Source organism: Pogonomyrmex barbatus, unplaced genomic scaffold (genome assembly GCF_055798465.1).
Source record: "Pogonomyrmex barbatus isolate J1 unplaced genomic scaffold, ASM5579846v1 scaffold7, whole genome shotgun sequence".
NCBI lineage: Eukaryota > Metazoa > Arthropoda > Insecta > Hymenoptera > Formicidae > Pogonomyrmex > Pogonomyrmex barbatus.
Window position 1 is genome coordinate 4,287,174 of NW_028297171.1, and position 17,847 is coordinate 4,305,020.

The window sequence follows — 17,847 nt, forward strand, 5'->3', positions numbered from 1 at the left end:
TTCGATAAGATTTATCTGAAACTTTGCGAAGAACTCGGGGGGAGAAAGAGGAATTAAAAAGAGATGCATTCCTCAGGTGAAAATGAGATGATGCATGTATTATATCTTGAATCGATTTGTAACTCATCGATGTTTCAATTTGGATTTAAAGGGATAGCGGGTATTAGGGTAATAGCAATAAAGAGATAAATTAATCGGACGACTAGAATATTTCTCGATGATGATAAAATAATACATGTCACAACATGGTTGACAGAAGGACGAACACTTATCCAATAAATATTGTATTTTGTATTAGAAAATATATTTAAATATGATGAAATAATTATTATACAAAGTAAACAAAATTTAGATTTAATTTTTAGTCCTTTTTAATCCTTAAAGCATCTGTTTGGTTTTTACTCATTCTTATAAATCAAGAAATTCAGAGATTTTATAATAAATAAATGTAAATGACTTTCGAATTAGCGAGTTGCGATCGCATGCCTTTCAGCAGAATTTTTGGAAGTTCCGCAACCTCGCGTATTATTCTCGCCCGATTACAGGAAGGTCGACTTCCAATCAACTTTGCACAGCAAATTGTGCGGGCTACGCGTCGTAACATGTACCAATCGTGCACACATTAAAGGCATGAACCGTCAAAGGCGAACTGCGTGCACTGGATCGGTCAACTCTGCAACCCTTGCGATGTAACGGCGGCAACTCGAATCCACCATCCCCAACATAGAGGTGGGTAGTATCGCGTTGCGCAACGCGACGCCGTGACATAACGCGGCCTCTCCTGGAACCGATGAATCTCGCCGCCTAACGCCAACTTGAACGTAAAACAGTTCCACCGTCGCGCAAACGCTCGAGTGTGTGAGTAAGCAGGCAATGCAACAAGTGTCCTGAGGTTTTGAATCACAAGCAGATCGCGGCGTGCGAGAGAGAGAGAGGGGGGGAGGAAGAGGACGAGGAGGGAAGAGAGAGAGAGAGAGAGAGAGAGAGAGAGAGAGAGAGAGAGAGAGAGAGAGAGGAGGCCGAAGAGTGGAAAGGTGGTCGCAGGGGCCGATGATGAAGAGTAGAAAGAGACCATGTGCTGAGGATGTGAGATAGAGAGGATGAAGAGAGAGAAACAGAGAGCGAGAGAACAGATATGATACCCTGGAGAGAGGTTTACGCGAATGCGCGCCGGAACATGTGAGATGACGTGTAGTATCGAGTGTTCGACGCTTGAACGCTTCGATGCCTTCCTTCGAGAACGGTAAATATCGCGTGTCGCGGGCAACCATGCAAGAATTCATCGCGTTTTGCTGATAATGCCCGAATTTGATTGTTCTGCAGATCGAGAGATACTATGGTTAGCATCATGCCTTGCACTAAAGAGTCAAATACTAAGAGATCTTGCTTACGCGCATAAACGAACGATACCGTTGCGCTTCGATAATTAAAAAAAACATCAACTTCAATGTTAATTAATTATATATTAATTATATATTATATATTATATATTAATTATATAATAAAGTATCTTTAATTTACATATATATATATATGCGGTGTTTTGAATTTTTATTATTTTATATTGAATATATAAAACAAAATGTATATGTATAATATGAGGGAATTCGCGGCCAAATGCGAGGAAATAAGATGAAAACAATGATAAATTAATTGTATAATATTTTAAGATAAACGTTTCGAACTTTACTAGTTAGCATGTAATAAAAATTGAAAAAGATCCTTAGAACATAGAAAATGTGAATATTTTCTTTAGATATTAAATGTATTTAAATATATGTATTTAAAGAAACATCTTTGGAAAATTAAATTTTTTTTATTAATGTAAGAATTTCCTATGTGTAAATGCTACTTACTGTTCTGTAGGTGCGCTTTTGACCGGCATGCTTTCCAGGACGTCCTTCGAGATCGACATGAACGGCATGGATGATGTCAAAGAAATTCTCTACAATCGCGACTTTCTTGTACACTCTTCCAGGTGGAATCGTACCTTCAGCACCATTCATTGCCTATAAACAAAATAAAACACAAAAAATGATAAGCATGTTTAATTTGTCATTATAAGCAACTACAATAAATTTAATATACAACAAAAAATCCTATTATATTTATTTATAATAAAAAAGAGTAATAGATGATTTTGCGTTTTTGCAGTTCCGTTTTGTAATCATAAAGAAAGCGTATATAATATAAACAATTTAAAATTTAATCAAGATTTTTACAAATTATATATATTTTCGAGAATACTTTCGAGAATTATACTATATTCAAGTGCCACCTATCGTTGGAGCAGTAACATGAATTTTCTTTGAACCTTCCCCAGTCGGGAAGTGTGTTTAGTTCTCGACTATTACCAACATGAACTCCGACAGTCTACCTTATCGACTACTGGCAGATCAGTTCCCTAAGACAGTTTTATCTGCTACTGATAAGCTACATCTCATTTGTGTTAAAAATTTATTGATTGTAACTACAACTTTTGTAATTTTAAAAGTTTTAGTAAAACTGGAAAAAAAAAGAGAAGATCATATTAAATAGATCATATTAAGTCAATAAAAATCTGTTTTCTGTATCGTGAAACAAGCACGTTTTCATATTTTACCCAAATGCGATTGCAAAGCAAAGTCTTCGCAGAAATTTATTTCTTATTCTTATAATTTAAGAGAGATAAATAATTTAAGAGAGATAAATATGTCACTATATGTAAATTAATTTAACAATATATTTTTTTTATTAAAGATATGCATTCCTCGCAATTGTAATTTCCCACGGACTTATTGAGACAAGTAGATCTTGGAACTTATCTCAGATCACATCCTTCTAATTGAGCCTCGTCGTTTCTCATCTCGCATGCATTAACGAAATTCCTTATCAACCGCGCGAAATTTACTTGCCTCCGTTCGGACCGGGGTTGAGAACCGCGGCGCGTCCTGCGTAATCTTAATTAATCTCGTCCTAAGTACCGGCATCGCCCGCGGGCATGGTCGCGGTCAGATTGTTCCAGCGAACTTTGCGACCTCAAGAAGTTCGGCGCGCATGCGCGACACTATTGTATTTCCCTAAACACCTGTTGAAGGGTAAAGTTGAACTCGTGGAGTTTAGCGCACGGGCTTAAGTGGCTATGGTCAAGCGGGATAACAATAGCGACGCCTATCCGATCACATTCACAAACCGGCATTGTCCTTCGAGGAAAAAATTCGCGCGCTCGCCACTCGTTCAAGTTAATTATTATCACTTTCGAGCTCTGTGTATTTAAGCATGACATTAAGTTATAAACTAATGCGCGGTTCGAATGATTTTCAAAGTCGCAGGACGACTTTATTTTTAATAATTCTAAATTGCGCACCTTGCATAGGAAACTAGTATGAAACAGAATGAAAATAAATTAATAGAAAACCAGTCGGCATTGACGTTGTCTTGAATGTTTAAACTTACAAATGAACGTGAATATTATACATCAATTCACTAGACGCGAAATTATTTTATTGAGTGCGTAATGTGTGTATTTTTCGTGGAAATCATCTTATGGTGCGTAAGATGGATTAAAACGATATTGTCGCAGAGTTATTAAATCGATTGCTCTTTTTTCATTAAAAATCGTCATTATCCTCGCTCATTTAGATTTAGGACACATCGATAATATCTATTGTCGTGTAGAACATCCTATATCTCGAAGTTATTAAATCTCTCATACTTTTAGGGAATACGGAAGAAACCTTCTGTGATACCGATAATTATCTTATCGCGGCTTTTAGATACTTTTATATTTTTTATTCTTTTTATTATTATTATTATTATATATAGAACTTTTAAATGCGGTAGACACCGAGTACTGCGTCAGAGGATTAAAACGCGGAAGTGCGTGCTCGCATAGGATAAGTGCCCAACCAGAGGGGCTCAAAGAACTATCGGGGATAAATTTAGCCCTTTATCCAAGCTGCCCTCAGTGTCGCTCCGCATTACACGACCAAGCTAATTAAGCATCTCGCCCTCACCTTTACTCACGGCTTATATCTGCATCAATGATTAGACGATCATCTAATGCATCAGTGCCCATTGAATCAACATCCTCCCGGTCAAAGGAGCGCAGAACTGCCTTTATCGCTCTGGTCAAATTACCAGGAAAGCCGAGAGTCTGATCTTACTTTCGCCAGCGTCTCTTTCGAGATAAAGGTACGAGAGGAGAGACCCGCATTCACCTCTCTAGCATTCAACGTTAAACGTGATCATTCGATTCTGAATCTTTTTCACGATGCGAAAATTGGGTTCAAAATCATAAAGTGGTAATCAGGTCGCCACGGATTAAAATCTTTCTAATAAAAATGTGATTGTTGAAAAAAATGACAAAAGAGAAACACGACACATGATATATAACTCCAAGATTGGAAAGAATCATTCATAAGAAAAAAAAAAAGAAGAACAAATCTTGAGGAAAGTAGTACGATGTCTTTTATCTGGCAAACGAGAATTTCAGGGGAAAAATCGCGTGACATCTTGCAAGATGTAAAATGTCTGGGACAACAAATTTATGTGCTCGCAAATATTGTACGCTTGCATATAAATGAAGACAATGGTGAGAAAAATCTTTGCGTTACACATGTTATTCATTAATAATCAAAGAATTTCAGGATGAAGCTTTTCTTTATCTTGTAGCAAGATTATTAAAAACGACACGTGAAAGTTATATCCGCTGGAATTTAACACATTGAAACGTAATATTTTTCACAACCTATGAATCCAACAAATTACATATAGGAATCATAAATCCACGTGAACCAAAGAAAGATAAGAAATTTGATCAAGCGAATATCTACAAGTTAAAATATATATACCTATGATTTAAAAAATGCGGAATCGAGGCGAGATCGATGATTTCAATTAACTTTGGCGTATAAGAAAATCGCTCTTTTTTTAATCGGATGTTACCAAGAAAGATCGCGAAGACGCGCTAAATACGAGCAATATGATGGAGAAAGAACGCGTCGGGGAGGAGGGAAGGGAGGAGGAGATGTTTCTCGGCGCGACGAGGCGGTCCAGAATAGAAACGCGTCAGCACCGCCATAAATCCCTGTACGAGGCCCGTAAGATTCGGCGGGGCCAAGTTTGCGGCGGCACAGCAAACGAAAATCCAGATAGGTATAGCGGCTGTTTTTAAAGCCCCGGCGGACCGCGAACGAGTTTGCATTTTAAACGAACATTGCTACCGCCGCCACCGCCGCTGCTACCGCCGCCACAATGCAACGCAACGCAACGCAACGCAACACCGAGGGGAGAAAACAGTGCGACACGGCGACCAGCGAAGCGGATTAAAAAAATTCACGAGGGAATCGCGCCGCGCCACGTTGCACCGCTCAACGTCGGAGCGCCGCGAATCGCGCGCAGAGACGGGAGAGAAAAGTCACGTACCGGGTGGTCCACGTAGATCGTTTCCTCTTCCGGCGTAGATAATGGCCGTGCGCTCGTGCAACGAGAAGAAAAGAAGCGCCGAAGGAGGAGGAGGAGGAGGAGGAGAGCTCGGAAACGATAATCGTCACCGGCGAGCGCACTTTCGAATGTTTCCGCTCTCGCGTGATATCGGCGAGTTATCTCTAAACGGTCGGGAGAGCCCCGCGATGTGCGCGCGAGGCGTTTTCACCGCCGGCTAATGCGCCGTTCGCGTTCTGATATAATCGCGACGTTTAAAATATTACAGTATACATTTAGCATTAATTAACATCCAGTTCGTATAATTCAGCATGGGAGGACCTTCTTTCTTACCACGACACCGTAATTACATCTTACGAACGCGCTCGCCTACTTCGTCTCTTTGCGCGATGACAGAAGATCTAAAATGGGCGCAATGATCCGCGCGACACAATATGTTATCATCTCTCTCTCTCTCTCTCTCTGGACGATGTATTCAGTTTACAAGTATCTCCGGTATTACCGTCGCTACTTAAGCGACAATTTTACGAGATCCGCGAAGTCGCGTGTAACCGCGCCGTTGTCGCCGGCGGCTATAAGACACGATCCATGCCAGCTTGGTTTCGCTTGCGAGAGCGCGTATCAATGAGCCGGGGACGGAGAGCGCTTCGCTAGCCCCGGCTATTGAAACAGTACCGAAGTGGCGTGGTAATGTTGCATAACAACGATACTAGGAAGCAGCGGGAAAGTAGCACGGCATCGTCCGTACGCGCCCGTCGCGCGCGCGCGCGCGCGCGAGCAGGGGGACCGACCGTTAAATATTCTCTCAACGAGGTCGGATTACCTCCATTACACCCGGCAAGCGACGATGATAACGACAATGGTGATACGACGACCCGAGCACGCAGGCAGGCGGGCGGCAGACAGACAGGCAGGCCTGAACCGTAGTACCGAGAAATCCTGGCGCAGTTTTGCTGGCACGACAATCACCGAGCTTAGGATATCAGCTCTCCTCGGGGTCGTTTCTTCGACGCGCCGGAGCGCTCGGGAGGCGTGTGATTGGGTTAGTTTTGGTTTGTTGGGACGGGACACGGTCGGCCGGGCCACCCAGTAGCCATTTAGATAAACGACCGGCCCCTGTTGAGTGCCGCGGGATGCCAGAGTGCTGGTGAGAGAACCCGGAGAAGAGGAATGAGAGAAGATGAATAGAGGAGAGAAAGAGAGAGTACGAAAGAGAGAGGAGGAGAGAGAGAGAGAGAGAGAGAGAGAAAACAAGAGACGATGTTAACGAGAAGATTCGCAAGAAGGAAAGCTTTGGCTCGAACATCAAAATCATATCTAGTGAAAAAAAGTATTCTGAAACCGGAACAAAGAAACGGCCATGAGATAGTGGTTTCGTTCGAATAATCCTTTTGCCGAAAACAAAATTGGGTTACAATTTTTCCGACCACTTTATGACGTGACGTCGTGGAATTTTCAAAGAGATTAGATATATTATACATATATCTATTGGCATGTATGTATAAATGGCATCACTGATATTCTCTAATAATATAGGAAAATTATTCAAATATACTTATAGAAATTTGTAAGAAACAATTACGTGTCAATTTTTTGATGATATTGTATGTAAGATATTTATATGATGAAAAATTAAAATATACAAATAAAATAAAGTTAACGAAAAGTAAAATACTGAGAAGAGAATGCAGAATTAGAAATTAATAATAATTTTCGATTAAAATTATTATTATTAAAGACTTATAAATTATGAATTGCAATGTTAGTTGCCTTAGTATGTGAAAGAAGATGCATGACGAAGATATTTAGAAAATGTCTCCTTCGATATGCTTTGTCAGAATATTTCGTCGACGCAATACTCTTATAATTTGAAAGGAGATATTAGAAAGAGAGCCGGATTTCGATGTTGGGGTGGAGATATCGGTTTGAACCGTGTAGACGCAATATCGAATTCACCCCCCGAAATCGCTCCGAAGCAATTTCGAACTTTTCCAACGCGACCACGGCTTCTTTGGTAACTCGAACCGCCGAGCATGGGGATAATTTACAACAAGTGTATCGATCGTGCTCGCGGAAGTAGAGTGCGCGATTGATGATTTTCATACATGCATATGTGTACGTGAATATATATGTGTATATATATATATATATATATATATATATATATATATATATATATATATATATATTAATGATACAATACCAGATTTCACGAAATCGCACTACGCTAATCACGGCTTTTTTGTTTACTGACAACGATTTTTCCTCGCGGCCGTTTTATTCGCGCTTTTTAAATCCAAAAGCGCCGACTGTGGATTTTTCCGATAACGTCCGCTCTCTTGGTACATCCCGCGAACCGCGTTATCGAGGTCAAACCCACCATAAAGCGTCCCATTAGCTTCGGGCGTACTCGCGTTACACCCACAAACCGCTACAAATCGATACAGAAAAATGCGAGCGAAACTTTCTTCGCATCGTCTACTTAAACTGAATCATTTTAATGCATTTTCTTTATATCGGATACCAAAACTATTCCATTTGATATCCCTCGTGAACAAATATCTCGATTGAGGAAAAATTTCCAAGTTCCATTCATTAAAGCGAATGAAAAAATCCAACATTGTACGAAAATCTTAGGCCCAAGTATAAAAACATATATTTTCTCTTAAAATTATCAGATATAAGTATAACGATAAAATGTTAACGCACGTTGAAAAAAGATGATACATTTTTTTTTAATAACAATAGTACCATCAACGCATGAAGATGCAATTATCGTTACGTACGAAAACACAGCATTTCTTCTTGATACTTTCGATTTATAAAAAAAAAATAGAAAAGATAGAATTTCTTCTTCAAAAATTCCATTCCCTTCTCATCCTCATCAATGGAGGCTGCTTTATCGCGATCATAGTTATCAGAAAGTATCCCGGCACCTTCTTGGAATACCGGCCGAATCCGGTACTGCGACGCGAGAAAGACCCGTCGGACCCCCCTCTGCGGAAACGCGAGGGAGGGAAACTTTCATCGCTCTCTCGGCAGACCCTAACTGTCCACTCGTAAAACCACTCGTCGTCCCGAGAGCCGTCCATCTGAGTGGCTCCTCGTCGCATCGCTAACGATGACGACACGACGACGACGACGACGGCAATGACGACGACGACGACAACGAAACGCGCGAATCGATAAGAGAGGTAGGCAGGCAACTCACACCAACGCGCCGACCTGGAATCCGGGACGGCCCGTGACCGGAAACCGATCGCGCGCGCCGGTCGTGCGGCCAATCATCCGAAAAGCCGCGTCCGGCACGCTCGCTAACCGGACGATCCGATGGAAAACCGGAACGTCCGCCCGTCCCCCCCGGAAATACCCTCGCGGACACCGAAGATCGCATCGGTGAGATCGTACGAGCCGCGATAATGATCGCCTTTGTAATTCCGCGTGCGGAAACGTGCGCGCTGATCATTAATATCCGTTTGCAGGACTTGTCGACTTAAGCATCGACGATTTACGTGTATTATTAAAAGATGATTTTTCATTCGTTTAATTAATGATAGAGAGTATGATAAAGATTCACGTAGTGCAGAACATGAAACGTAGAGACTTTCCTTTTTTTTTTTTTTTTTTTTAATTGATCAATTTATTATATATTTTCTTTTGTCAAAAGCTTTTTGACAAAAGCAAATTTATCAAACAGGTATTATTCGTCATGAATTAATTATCGCGTTCTTTAAGAATTTCACGTTACGATTGGATGTTAATCGTTTGTATACAAGAATCTGTAATTGTGGCAGATATTTTTCTAACATTTATAAATATAAATATTAGAGAAGTCTGTAAATCATCTGATATATGCATTTTTAATAATATTAAATAAATCTGAAAGCGCATTCGACTTTTTCTTGGCGTATTCAGATTACTTTTCGGTAAATAGTATTCACTGCTTTTCTTTTAACAGACGAACAGAATGTCTCATCGAATGCTTATGTCCAAGTCACGCGACTGAAATGAATGAGCGAAATACTGGCGCTCTAACACGTTTAATTGGCGGTCGAATAATTATAACCGATGGGCAGTATCACGCTTGCGTAACCCGATGTCACGAAATGTCAGATGAACGCGACGTTAAAGTCAAGCCGACGTGTGGCGTGTGAGCGAACGGTCGCGTTTTATTACAACGTTATTACGTTTCATCGTGACGTTTTGTACCATCACAATGACGATGCGAAATATCAGCATTTAACCCATCATTCTCGTGTCCTATCGGACCTATAGTCGCTCTCACAGCTCTTATGAAAAAGCGGCACGGTTATGAATTTTTCCATTTGTATTCTCTCTGCTTAAGGTAGCTAAATAACCGTATCCAATGCAGTTACGCCGTAGTGAATTTTTTCTATCAATACATCTCAATATGTCTCAGATCTCAGAAATATCACGCATCGTATAAATTATGATAATGCCCACTTAATTACCTGATACACACGATTATAATTTGTAATACGAAACAGTAAATTCGAAAGTCCTACTTAACTACTACGTATTTACGAGATGTAATCTTTCTCACTGCGATTTATTATTTCGCTCTAAATCGCGTCGAGCCGGGGTCACGCTAAACTGTCATGCGATTCCCGATGAGAAGACGTCGCGTTATCGGTTGTTCGCTCCTTCTCCCTCTCTTTCTCTCTCAAGGTACTGTCATGCTGACGCAAAGTGAAACGAAGCGCGGGGTCGCTCCGTATCTCCTTCCCTCCGTTCAACACGTGAAGAGAGATCACGATCCTCCATCTATCTCTTTGTGGCTCCCAGATCTGTCACAGATCCTCTCCCCCCTCCTCCCTCCTCCCGGCGTTCGCGCATCGACCGTCGTTGTGGAACGGGAAGAAGACTCGAATCCGATATGTTAACGTACGCGAGACTCTCGGAAGATCGCTGACGTACGTGTGTGCCTCTCGTCGGTACCGGACACATTAATGTCGTCGAGCAACGTACTCGGACTTGAGGAACCACGATGTTACTCATACGTGTGTACGCTCGCGAATGAAGTGCGCGTGCGGGCCCTTCAGAGTCGTAGGAAGAAGCGGAGACGCATAGATGAGAGAAACGAAGAAGGATGAGAACAGGGAGAGAGAGAGGAGAAGGAGGAGGATGAAGAGGAGGAGGAGGGCCCAGATCCAGCGTCGAAGAGACTTGACAGGGAGCCTAAACGGAATAAATTATTACGCGAGCTCGTCGTCGTAGTCTCCCTCGTCCCCTCGTTTCCCCGCTTCCTTCTCTAAGGACGGATGCCACCCCGCCGTTAGCCGTCGAGTGTGCGGGCCGCCCTCCCGGCACAAAGATTCATATCTGACTCAGGAGGCCTCCCCAAGCCTCTCTCCCCAGCTGCGCCTTCGAACGGGACCCCTAAGCCCGGAGCGGGACGGGATCCGGACAATACTTGTCCGTTTGGTCGGCGGCGGCACAACGACGGCAGTCGCGGACCAAACTTCGGCATTCTCTGACTCTCTACCTCTTCACCGCACTCCGTCCCGCTCACACTCGCGTTCACCAAGCACGTTTCCCCTCGCTCTCGCGCAGGCGTCGCTCGGAGCCGCCTGCGGTGTCGGAACAGAGCAAGCGGGACAGCCGGAGCGTAGGGGGGGCACGACGTAGGATGAAGAGGGAGACATGAGTGGGAAGCTCGTGGCGTGAGCGAGAGAGCGAGAGAGCGAGAGAGAGAGAGAGAGAGAGAGAGAGAGAGAGAGAGAGCGAACGAGCCAAGGAACGAGGATGGTGTCCGCGACAAACTGGAAGTCACGAGGAGATACTACACACGCAGAGATTCTCTGTATCTATGTTCGAGGAAAGAGAAGATGCGCGCAAAAGGGTCCGTGAAGAGAAAGAGAGAGATAGAAAGAGTGAGTGAGAGGGAAGAGGGATGGCGCGGAACGGGATAGAAAGCGAGATATCGTCAGTGCGGTGAAGCGGTGGCGAGTGCTGGTAGAAGTAGCGGCGACGAAGTAGTGACGGTACGGCAATACGTGCGATGGAGAGGTGAAGGAGGAGAAGGAGGCGATGGGGCGCTAGGGAGGCGGAGGAGAGAATCTCTGGAGATTCCATGCATGGAGAGCCGTATGTGGAGGAACGGGCCAGCCAGACCGGGCCGCTAGCCTTGCTGGTTGCACGGAAGGCAGGCAGCTGCCAGTCGGCTTACCGCGACCGTGCATTATACGGAACGAGGGAGAAAGAGAGGAATAGAATTGAAGCAGGAGACATTCCATGAGGGGGACAGAAGGGGGTAGCGAGAGTGCGTGAAAAGAGTCGCGGCGAGTCCGGCCGACCGGCCCATAAGCCTCGCCGTAAAAAGTACGTTTAAAGAGAACGAGAGAGAGAGAGAGAGAGAGAGAGAGAGAGAGAGAGAGAGAGAGAGAGAGAGAGACTCAGCGTGAAACCTAAATTACGCGGGAGAGACCGCGTTATGCCGAGATCGTTCTCCACCTCGGTCGCCCGATCGGTCGGCCGGCTAATATAATATCAGCGACGCCTGGAAATGCGATAAACCCCGTCGCGTCGTCCCGACCATCGCGTCCCGTCGTGTCGCGTCGCGTCGCGTCGCGTCGCGGCGCGGCGCGGCCCGCCGGCTCTAATTAGCGGCTCCATATCGGAAATCGATGCCGGTATGGCCGCGCCGATGTAGTATTCGCGGTCGATTAAGAGCGTGTCTCTCGACTGAAAGGTAAAGCGCGGCTCGCCAGCGATGCACGTCTACGATTCTATTTCTTGAATATATCTCATCGAAAACGCGTGCTGCTAATCCCCGCCGATCGAGCCTAATTAGCGATTCGGTATCGAGCCTAATTAGCGATTCGATATCGAAAATCGATATACTGGGCGACGATACAAAGCGCGCGCAATCGATTGAGAATGTCCCGATAAAAGATAAAAGCCTAAGTGCACTAACATTCATTTATGTGCTCTCTCTCTCTCTCTCTCTCTCTCTCTCCTACTCATTGAATTTATTTTATCGAAAAGACTGTTATTCCCCGAGACCGCTTCCTTCAGGCTGCTTGTAATTAGCAGTTCCATATAGGAAATCAGGTATACTAGTTTCGATCGATTAAAAACATGTTCTGATAAAATCACAAATTGCAGGCTATTTATAATTTTCTACTACTCCCCACACATATTTTATCGAAATATAGCGCCATTCTGATGCGGCCTGCGGTTAATTAGTGGCTAAATATCGGAACTCGATAATTTGACCAACGATATGCTGTAATCGATTGATAATACGTCTTAATATATAATATATAATATGTCTTAATATATAATATATAATATAATATCTCTACATGTGTGAGTATACGAAAAGTATGAATTTCCCATCTTGTGAGAGAATAATTTTAATATATATTTATAAAAGGCACCGCGAATGTTTGAACCATGAATAAAATTATTTATACTATTCTTTCTAAACTATAATTATCGATTTTCCATAAAGTAATATATATGATAATTAACGATTAATGGATATTAATATCCATAACATTAAAAATATTATCGGAATAAGAAAATGTCCTGCGAATACGATCTACGTAAGGACACGAAAGCATAAATCGAATCGGAAAAACTAGATGACATCGCCGGAATGATTTCCAGGAATCAACGGGGTCATCCACCGACGAAAGGATGGATCGCGAATTCTTAGACTGCGTCTGGCACGGAAGAGTTCGCCAATCTTGGAATGGTACCAGAAACTTTTTGAATGCGAAATCCACGATTCCTTTTGAGCCGGAGCATTTAGGACCCGAAAGTTTACGATAACGCAGTTTTCTCACAGGTTTCTCGTGATACACCACAAAATAATAAAAGGAAACCGCCATTTTATGGAAATTTTTCGAAATATTTTAAATTCTAAATACGATTAGCCATCAAAAGACATAAGCGTTTGAATGTTATTCTCGACAACGTGTTAACAAATATTTTGAGTTTTACGATTTGACTATAGATGCCTGTTACGAATTTATGAGTTAAAATACTTGTATCAACAGGATTAGTTGAACGAACAATTCGTAGAATCGTTTCGCAATTTCTGCTTGATGATAACACGGTTTCTCAAAAGACAAAAGAGTAAATTTCGTGAATCGTGCGATATAACAAAATCACTATCCAAAATATATTTTTTTACGTAAAGACAATATAAATTTTCGAAATATATTGTTTTGATCATCTAGGAAAATATATTATAATTATAATTTTTAAATTATAACAATATCCTCCGATTCTTTGTAAAATCAATACTTCTAATGCTGAAAATCGGGCGCTATAGTCGCGCAATATCGATAATAATATCATCGTTTAATTTTTCAGATAAGAATAGAATATTTAATTTTCCTTGATCATTTAGGACGACATAGGATCAATTCTATATCTGTCATAATAGAGTCAATCCTATTAATATAATCTTACGTCATCTTACAGTATTTAAACGCGCGAAGTCAGTCGACAGCTGGCGGTTTCCCAGGAAGCCCGTCGATAGCGAATCACGAGGGACGGGTTTCCGTTGTTCAACCCCGATTTACGTGAAAACGGCGGTAGGGCGACAAACGTATTACGGAAGTGACCGCGCTTCTGTCCTTTCCGCTCCCATTCTTCCTATCCATTTCTTTCTCTCTCACGCGCGCTTTACCACTCCGCCTCTCTCGTTCATCAAGCGAGTGCGTGCACGTGTTTGCGTGTCCTCCTATGGTCAGCGACGAAAAAAAGAGCTAAAAAAAGAAGAGGACCTCCACTGCGGTACGGGCTCGCGTTTCCACCCTCGTCGACATTGGAAGCCGGAGACCATGGGGTAGAGAGCACGATCCGCAGTCAACGCGAACGATATAAGCCCCGTCTCGCCCACCTCCGCGTCGCGCTCGTCCTCTCTGTCGCCGTCTGTCTACCCGATTCAACCCCCCCTCGTGACACCCTCCCCAACCCCCAACGTCGTCCGACCGTCCGTCCGTCCGTCCGTCGTCCGTCCTCTCTGTCCGCCTGGCGTGTCGGATTTCTGTTTGCGTTACCGTGTCACGCATCGAGCCTCGTCGCTTCGAATTCGATGGTGTTCTCATCCCTCCGCTCACCTCTCCGCGCCGATGCCGCGTCGCACACGCTTTCCCATCGGACGTACGTGTGTAATCCGGAGTCTCTCCAACGAGACATTCCGGCTAATAATTCCTTATTGCCGTAAATCGCGAGAATACTCGTCGGATCGTTCGCCAACCAGCCCGCCCGCTCGCCCGCACGATCGAAGTGGATTTTCGAGTGTTCGAGCCGCGCGAGTCTGATTACGCATCGTGATATTCTGCACCATGTTAACGACACCTGTCAGCATTTTTTAATCAATAAAAAGTAGCGTGATTTTCTTGATGATCAATGCATCGATGATCTTTGCATATAAACATACGTAACACAGTGTACTGTACATTATATATTATATAAATACATCCTAAGAAAAAGGCGGAGCCTTTTTCGAGTATAAATTACATAAAATATAATAAGATTTTCAAGTGTTGTTATTTATGAAAAAAATGTCATATATATATTTCATTAGAATATTTATTAATGGAATATATGAAAATTTGAATTGAATGATATTCACAAATTGTAAAAAGATTTTGAAAAGCCTTTGATAGAATCTTTAATCAATTTTCGTTTTAATTATCGAATTACAGATGTAATTCACAAGTTTATCGCAGGGTTAAAGGACACGAGTTATCTCATGAGTACGCGCATCATAAACCTATCGTTGATATGATATGCGTGGTCGATGCAAATGTGTATATATACGCGTATGTGTAATATATTGGAACGGTGAAACCTCGCTGGAAGTTGCTCTCATTTATGTCATTTTATTATAACGGCGCCAATCAATTACAGCATTAATATCATTTCGCGCCGAGTTTGATCAGACCTAAAACCCGCAGCCAATGGCAAGACAGGAAATCATATGCGCGTGAAACAATCGGTGGAAAATATAATTATCATCATTATCACCAACAGCATTCCAAATAGAATATCCCAGTCCACTGCCAATACTCTGGCAATTTACAATGTACAAAGAGCTCCTATATCCATAACGATCCATGCAACATGGAAAAATCAACTAGTCGACGGGATAAGAGAAAGCGCACCGGGATCTGAAATGCCGCGTAAAACGTGCTGGTATCCGATATGTAAGCGAATCCTTCGCTCATTCTCTACTTCGTCTAGGCACGCGACCGTAATCGAAAATCCGACACGAGCGCATTTCTCCGCGGCTCTAACACACCGATCCGGAAATATCCCGCCGGCGTCTGAATAAGGGAAAAAGCCGGGCGCGCGCGATCATCGGGCGTGTTCGATGCGTCCAAGTTGCGGCTTGTTTCGAGAAGCGGCCTCGCCTATCTCGTTATCCGGTCTCGGATCTCTTCTCTCCGGTAAAACGGTAGCTGCTACATGTTGTTCGCGGCGCGGTGAAAGAAAGAGAGGAGAACACACAGAGAGAGAGAGAGAGAGAGAGAAAGAAAGAGAGAGAGGATTCTCGCGTGCGCGGCGAGTCGCATGATATGTACCGACATGGATTCTCGGGCACGGTATTGCGGTACGGAACGGGGTAGGGGGAGTTTCGCTCGCGCATGATTTGAAAAGTTGATGGAAACGGCTCGGAAGATGTAAAAGCCGTAGTGCGGCGCGGCGCGGCGTGCCTCCTCTCCACAAAAGGCCTCGCTATCCATCTACTCTCGCGCACTCGCGAGTATCCCGTTCTGTCTCTCTTTCTCTCTCGCGCGCCTCCTTCTTTCCCTTCTCCTTCTCTCGCCGCGGCACTCGTAGTCGCACGCTTTGTTTTTTTTCCGCTTTCCAACGTTATCGCGCCCTTTATGTTCCCGCTCGGCGCTTCGATGCGCCGCCACGAAAAAATAGCAAGAACGAGAATATCCGACTGCAGTCGGATTGCGAAAGAGCGAGGAGAGAGGTTCCCAGATATTATCATATATATATATATATCATGTTATCATATGTATATTACAATAATATATTTCGAAGCGCATCTTTAATTTTGATTCTAGACTCAAGACTCAAAGCTTTTATAAATCCGCGAATAAAAGTGAGATGCCGTTGAATTTGTTTTGCTCGTCCGTCCATTAGTTAAAATCATGGGTTAATAGCTAACAAAAATGGAGTTCGGAGAAGGACGATGTTATCTTAGAAAGAAACCGATAAAACTGGCGTCACCCGGTGCACACAGACACGCCAGACATTTATTTCACGATCATCCGCGGAGGAAGGTGAGATTGCGGCTATTTGCTCCTGCGAGACACCGTTCGATCTTGGTTGCTTCATCGTTAAGATCAGGCGCATTAGAGATGATCCGTGGAATAGCTTCCTATCCTCGGGAACAGCCGGCTTCATCGACATATGATGCTGCTGTGCCGCCGCCGTCATCGGGGTGTAGCTGTTGCTAGGTACCCACGATATCTGATTGCACGCGAGAATATCGGTCCCGCTGGCCGATCGAGTACGGGTCTGTATCGACCTGTACCGAGTATTGGTGTGGATTGAAGTATCTTTCCGCGGATTTTAAACGCTTTCCTCGATATCGGCACTCGGACGATTCCCTGCAACCGTCCGGAAACGACAGCGCGATTTAAGTATCTAAAATCCACCAAACTTTATGGTCCTCTTCCAGTTATTATACGCGCTTATTTCCTATCGCGAAAGAGAATCCGTATTAACGAAGATATTTTGATGTGCGTCAGCGTGGAGTAGAATATCAGGCAGTAGAATATCAAGATATCCGCTTGATATTTTCACGATATTTCGAGGTTCCCGAGTTCCCGCGCACGTATCTGACTAACGGATCGTTTATACCAAAACCGGAGTTTGCTTTTCTCTAAATTTTAAAAAATTCAAGTATCCCCCCGTGTATAAGTTTTCCGCTTGATATTCAGAGCACGACGAAATCTAATCAGATCTACCGCTCGTGTGTTCAATGAACTACGTGCGTTCTACTTCACGATTCGGCAAAGTCGGCCGATAATTGTATCTGTCGCACATAAAATAAGCCGGATCTGGAAATCCTCCGGGGAGAGGCAGGGAGGGGAGGGGAGGAGGGGGGGAGAGAGGAGAAAAAATGAGAAAAATCGCGACATCCTTTCGCGGTGTCAGTCGCACAGGTGTCGGCGACTGTGTGACGATAGCCGGTGCGCGATTTTGCGGCGCGATCAATCACGGTTCTCGCTCTCGCCGCGTCGCTCACTCACTCACTCGCTCGTTCGTGGTGTAGCTTCCTGGCGGCAGCAACGGCAGCCGGCTGCAGCTGCTACCGCGGATGCTGTCGCCGCCGCCGTCGCTGCCGCCGCTACCGTTGCCACTACTAGTAGATGATGCGATATCGGGCGGCGCGCATGCATGTGGGAGTATGTCATT

At 43.7% G+C, this 17,847-nt stretch overlaps 1 protein-coding gene and 1 long non-coding RNA gene across 3 annotated transcripts in view; one reads left to right on the forward strand and one right to left on the reverse strand.

The window, feature by feature from the left end:
• Window positions 1-17,847, reverse strand: part of LOC105423760 (uncharacterized) — a 54,424-nt gene that overhangs the window by 5,000 nt on the left and 31,577 nt on the right. For both annotated transcript variants that reach the window (XM_025217472.2, XM_011633665.2), the window contains exon 3: window positions 1,857-2,009. In XM_025217472.2, coding sequence (XP_025073257.2) covers window positions 1,857-2,009 — 153 coding nt within the window. The remainder of the gene's footprint in view (window positions 1-1,856; window positions 2,010-17,847) is intronic.
• On the forward strand, window positions 9,760-15,955 carry LOC148934934 (uncharacterized). Its single transcript, XR_016140870.1, has 2 exons — window positions 9,760-11,766; window positions 13,060-15,955. It is a non-coding gene; the product is annotated as an uncharacterized LOC148934934 (long non-coding RNA).